This window comes from Thalassophryne amazonica, chromosome 9 (assembly GCF_902500255.1).
Source record: "Thalassophryne amazonica chromosome 9, fThaAma1.1, whole genome shotgun sequence".
NCBI lineage: Eukaryota > Metazoa > Chordata > Actinopteri > Batrachoidiformes > Batrachoididae > Thalassophryne > Thalassophryne amazonica.
In genome coordinates, this window is record NC_047111.1 from 13,388,189 (window position 1) to 13,394,189 (window position 6,001).

At 44.5% G+C, this 6,001-nt stretch overlaps 1 protein-coding gene across 1 annotated transcript; it reads right to left on the minus strand.

Moving 5' to 3' along the window:
* Positions 1–227: 227 nt before the first annotated feature.
* LOC117517456 (olfactory receptor 56A5-like) lies at positions 228–1,249 on the minus strand. Its single transcript, XM_034178476.1, has 2 exons — positions 813–1,249; positions 228–683 (listed from the first exon to the last, which is right to left on the minus strand). Exons 1-2 carry the CDS (start codon positions 1,164–1,166, stop codon positions 228–230), a joined length of 810 nt encoding a protein of 269 aa, XP_034034367.1. The 5' UTR covers positions 1,167–1,249.
* Between the last annotated feature and the right edge of the window lie 4,752 nt (positions 1,250–6,001).

The following is a 6,001-nucleotide window of genomic DNA, read 5'->3' on the forward strand; positions in this document are numbered from 1 at the left end:
TCAGGGAGATTGGTAAGGTTAGAGTTTACCTTTGTGATATGCCTTGTGTTGTGATTTGATGCTATATAAATAAATTTAAATTAATTAACACCTGACAATTGGAGTTTTGCTCTAAAGGTCCAACAGACAGACGTTCACTGAACCAAAAGCAAGATAAACGAATTTAAACAAAAGGCTCGGCCTTCATCACATTAAACACATTAAACTTATCATTTTTGTTTTACATGTTACATGTTGTCCTTCAGGACTCTTAAATATGATATTAATTTTTGTCTGACCACTTGGATTTGCAGCCCATAAATCACAGGATCAAGAGCAGGAGGGATCACGTGTACCATGACGGTAGCTATCTTCTGTTGGTCCGATAAGTCTGGGAAACGATGCAGGGTAATGTTAACGATACCCACCACCAGCAAGACGAGATACAAAGTCAGGTGAGATGCACAAGTCTGTAGTGCCCGGCTGTTCAGGACTTTGTTCTTCCGGCTTAAACACACTGCTGCGATTTTCAAGTAGGTGAGTGTGATGCTGCCGATAGATGAGCCCAGCAGAACCACAGTGTAGCCGAGGCCGTAGATTTGATTGATGAGGACACTTTCGCATGACAGTTTGAACAAAGAGGCATTTTCACAGTACGGGTTAAAGATAACCTGCCTGCAGCGTGACAGACGGATGGAGAGGCCCAGCAGGATGGATACCATAGCAACAGGCAGCATCCAGGCCGACACAGACAGCTTCACCACCATCCTGTTGGTCATGATGATGGAGTATCTCAGGGGCTTACAAATGGCCACAAATCAATCGAAGGCCATGATCATGAGCACAGTGTGAGTAGCACTTGCATGAAAATGAGCAAAAAAGGCCTGAATGACACAGTTTACGTAGTGAATGTAACGATCCATGATGGGAACAAAAATCTGACTCAGTAAAGGTGGAATGATGATTGTTGCTTCAAAAATATCGTTAACAATCATATTACAGAAGAGCAGATACATGGGCTGATGGAGGCTCTTCTCCAAGGAGATCAGGATGATCAGACTGATGTTGGACACCATGATGAAGATGTAGGTGAGGAGGAGGAAGGTGAAGACAGGAATGGAAGCCTCTGAGCTGACCTTTAACCCTTCAATATTCAGCATATCTGCATTGAAAGTCTGGTTCTCCATGGAGACGACCCTGGAGAAAGTCACAGAAAGAAAATTTGACTGAGAGGAGAACAGAGCTGGAACCAAACACACACACCGTGATGCAACAAAGAAATGTGGAATATTTAAACTCACACAAGTTGGAAAAAACTACAACCTGACTGCATGAATATAAAAGACAAGAAACACTGAGACACAAAACACAAAGGAAAGAAATGAAATCACTGAGCTGGGTGGCTGGTCGGGCAGGAAAGTGGGACAAAACATCATCAGATCAGCACACATCATGGCACTGTGTCTGTGTGTGTGTCGTCTTACCTCTGCTGATGTGAAGATTTCCAGGTGAACCAGCTGGTTTTATCAGCTCGATGAGCAGCACGACTGTTGGTGTCCAGCTGAAGGCGTTGCATCAGAATGATGTCATTGTTTTTGCCTGATGCAACTTTATTCAACTTCACTCAACTTCTCATCATGTGCTGAGTTCACAAACATGTTTACAGCTGGAAAATGTCCTGAGGCTTGTTTAACCAACTCAATCGAGATAGCAGACGGAGTCGAATGTAGCTGTAGCGCCCCCTAGCCTCAACCGATGGGATTGAGAAGGGTGCTGACATCTATTCTAGGTTGGATTTCAGTTACCTTGATTCACTCACAAAGAGAGTTAGTATCGAGTTAAACCAGTCGACATTTTATCACCTCACAGCAATCAGCAATATTCATCATTCACAACACTCTTATAGTAAGTAAGACCTTTCGGCTGCTCCCGTGTTTTCACTCGGGGTCACCACAGCAAATCCAAGTTAGATCTGCATGTTGAATTGACACAAGTTTTACGCCGGATGCCCTTCCAGAGTATATGAAGAAATGTGTCAGGGGTGGGATTTGAACCAGGAACCTTCTGCACTGAAACCAAGTGCAGTAACCACTTGTCCACTGTCCCTACACAACACTCTTATAATTTAATGAAAAAAATAAGAAAATAAAATAATTTTTCCTTTCCTGGGGTCCAGGGTATAATTGCCTGTTTTTGACTACTTTTGGTTTTAACTTTATAATTTACCTTTAAAAAGTGTTTACTTTGCCTTGGTTGGTGTAATTTTTTCAGCACAACCTCAAATGTGTGACCTTAGAGTTGTTGTTTTTCTTACTGTGAAAACCACAAACATGTTTAACAAAACAGTTTTATAACTTAAAATGTCAATATAAATTGTAAATTTCAAAAACATATGTACAAACGTAGCAAACAACAAAGTTATATACAACTATTTACATTAAACTCCTGCGGCTGAAGCAGAGGAAAGTGGCAAGACCTGATGGGATCTCCCCGAGGCTGATGAGGACCTGTGCAGATGAGCTCTGTGGGGTCCTCAGACACATCTTTAACAAGAGCCTCAGCTTGGGGGTGGTCCCCACCCTGTGGAAGACCTCCTGTGTGGTCCCAGTTCCCACAACACAGCACGCTAAGGAACCGGCCCACTACAGACCAGTTGCCCTGCCCTCCCACCTCATGAAGACCATGGAGCAGCTCGTCCTGTCCCACCTCCGTACCATGGTGACCAACATCCTGGACCCGCTGCAGTTTGCCTACAGGCCCAACAGTGGGGTAGATGACGCTGTCTGCTGCAGCGGGCACTCACCCACCTGGAGACCGGGGGGAGCGATGTGAGAGTCATGTTCTTTGATTTCTCCAGCACTTTCAACACCATCAGACCGGCGCTGCTGCAGGGAAAGCTGGAGGACGCAGGAGTGGATGGACATCTCGCCGCCTGGACCATCGACTACATCACTGACCACCCGCAGTACGTGCAGCTGCGTAGCTGTCAGTCTGAGGTGGTAAGGTGCAGCACCTCGCCTTTCCTCTTCAACCTTTACACCTCGGACTTCACCTACAACACAGACAGCTGCCATCTCCAGAAGTTCTCTGATGACTCCACCATTTGACCGTTGGGGTTTTTCCGCAATTATTGTATGGCCTTGCCTTACAATATAAAGCGCCTTGGGGCAGCTGTTTGTTGTGATTTGGTGCTATATAAATAAAACTGTTTTGATTTGATTTGATTTGTGGGTCATGTGTCTGAGGTGGAGTACCGGTCGGTCATCACAGACTTTGTGGACTGGTGTGAACGCAACCACTTGTGTCTCAGCACCAGTAAGACGAAGGAGATGGTGGTCGACTTCAGGAGGAAACCACCACCTCACTCACCGGTGAACATCCAGTGGGAAGACATAGAGACCGTGGACTTTTTTAAATATCTGGGTGTTCACCTCAGCAACAAACTGGACTGGACTTACAACACTGACGCCCTGTACAAAAAAGGTCAGAGTTGCCTCCACCTCCTGAGGAGACTGAGATCCTTTGGAGTGAGCAGGCCTCTGCTTAAGACTTTCTTTGACTCTGTTGTAGCCTCTGCTCTGCTCTATGCTGTCATCTGTTGGGCCCAGGGCAGCACAGAGCGGGAGAGAAAGAGACTGAATAATCTGGTCAGGAAGTCCAGCTCTGTCCTGGGCTGTCCTCTGGACTCTTTGGATGAGGTGGATGATAGGAGGGTGTTAGCCAAGTTCACATCCATCATGGACAACTTCCCTCACCCTCTGCACTGGACTGTAGTGGAGCAGAGTAGCTCCTTCAGTGACAGACTGAGGCACCCTCAGTGCAAGAAGGAAGGATACCACAGGTCCTTCATCACTGCTGCTGTCAGACTGTACAATAACACTGTGAAAAAACCACACACAATCATATGTCCACAAATCACGTGCAATACTAATCTGTCTACAAATCACGTGCAATAACAACTTGTTTATAAATTCCAGCACGAGTGTCACCTTATCACATCTAAATACTTCACATATTGTAAATAAGATGCTCCTATTTTTAATTCCAATTATATATATATATATATATATATATATATATATATATATATATATATATATATATATATATATATATATATATATATATATATATATATATATATATATATATATAATGACGCAATCGACAGGCGTGAAAAAATTCACACATGCGCACGAAGGTTCAAGTTTGGCTCATGCAAGCACAAGTGATTCAAATCCATCAGGTTTTTGAAAAAAATAAAAAGGTCAAATGCTTTTCTAACAGACCTCGTATATCATATCATATATGATCAGAGGTGTTCTCCTCTCTGGTCTCGCCACATTCGCCCTGTCAAGCAGGCTACGCACATTCCAAGCACCAAGGGTGAGTGGAATAATCCTCAACTTCTTTGCGTTTCGACTGCTGTCATAGGGTCCCTGCCAACCGGGGTTTGCTGGCTGGGGAGAGGTGGAGCAGGCAGTGTTTAGGGCACCTTTTCGATCCCCTTCCTCATATTATGGAGGTGAGCAGTGCATTCCTGACCTCAGTCACTCAAGGGGCTGCTGAACTTCGCTGCTGCTCCTGTCGAAAAGAATGACCCTATGGCCTGATCTGCTTATGTGCGGGTCCACGGCTATGGTTGGCAGTGTACCCACACCTGCCATTTCAAAGCTCGCTTGTCACCGCAGGACTTTGTCAGTAAAGATAGGGTGGGATGAGGATGACTTGCGCACTGACTTAGTTTAAATTGAGGAAGGGTGCGCATCATGTCGACCTCACTCTCACCCATAAACCATCTGAGTCCAGCAGCAAGACATGGTTAAGACAGCTGGAGATGGAGTTGGGTGCAGTGGATGACCGTGACTTCCTATGTGTCTTGCCACGCTCTTTATATTCTACGTGTTGCTGGGAATCACCTTTCTGCCCGTTGAACCAGAAAGTTTCTTTCGCACAGTCTGCCGAATCTAATCTTCACATGCTAGTTAGACAAGCACTAAATTTTTAATTTTTCAATTTATCTTCCTTTATATAGAGCCAAATCACAACAGAGTTGCCTCAAGGCGCTTCACACAGGTAAGGTCTAACCTAACCAACCCCCAGAGCAACAGTGGTAAGGAAAAACTCCCTCTGAGGAAGAAACCTCAAGCAGACCAGACTCAAAGAGGTGACCCTCTGCTTGGGCCATGCTACAAAAATAAATTACATAAATAATTCACAGAACAAATTCATGGACGAATATACAAGAATTGCTGTTGGTGCACAGGACAGGAGGGTCGCCAACACAAACACAACTCACATCTCTGGATGGAGCTGCACCTTATACAGAGAAAAAACAGAATCAGGCATCAGAAAGACAAAAAATACTGTATTTTGCCAGCATTAATCAACAAGAAAAACAGAAGAAATACTAGGGTGATCGCTGGCCGCTAGCCCTAAGCTTCACTAACAGACCCAGAATTTAGGTGAAGTTGAGGCCGTGGCCCGCTCCAATTACTAATAACATGAATTAAAAGAGTAAAAAGCATAAAACAAAACTGCACCAGTATGCTAGCCATATGAAAGGGAAAATAAGTGTGTCTTAAGTCTGGACTTGAAAGTCTCCACAGAATCTGATTGTTTTATTGACGCAGGGAGATCATTCCACAGAACAGGGGCATGATAAGAGAAAGCTCTGTGACCCGCAGACTTCTTATTCACCATACGGACACAAAGTAGTCCTGCACCCTGAGAACGTAAAGCCCGGGCAGGTATGTAAGGTTTAATTAGGTCAGCTAGGTAGGGAGGTGCCAGTCCATGAATAATTTTATAGGTTAGTAGCAGAACCTTAAAATCTGATCTCACTGGGACAGGAAGCCAGTGAAGATAGGCCATATTGGGTGTAATGTGGTCGAACCTTCTGCTTCATGTCAAAAGTCTGGCTGCAGCATTTTGAACCAGTTGGAGAGCCCTAATGCTAGACTGTGGTAAACCAGAAAATAGAACATTGCAGTAGTCCAATCTGGAAGAGATGAACGCATGG

Excerpts from the sequence above, each read along its gene's own strand:
- LOC117517456 (XM_034178476.1), bottom strand. The coding sequence starts at position 1,166 with ATGGAGAACCAGACTTTCAATGCAGATATGCTGAATATTGAAGGGTTA. Across the intron at positions 684-812 it reads CTCACACTGTGCTCATGATC|GGCCTCTCCATCCGTCTGTC; the intron begins ATGGCCTTCGAT and ends TCCATCCTGCTG.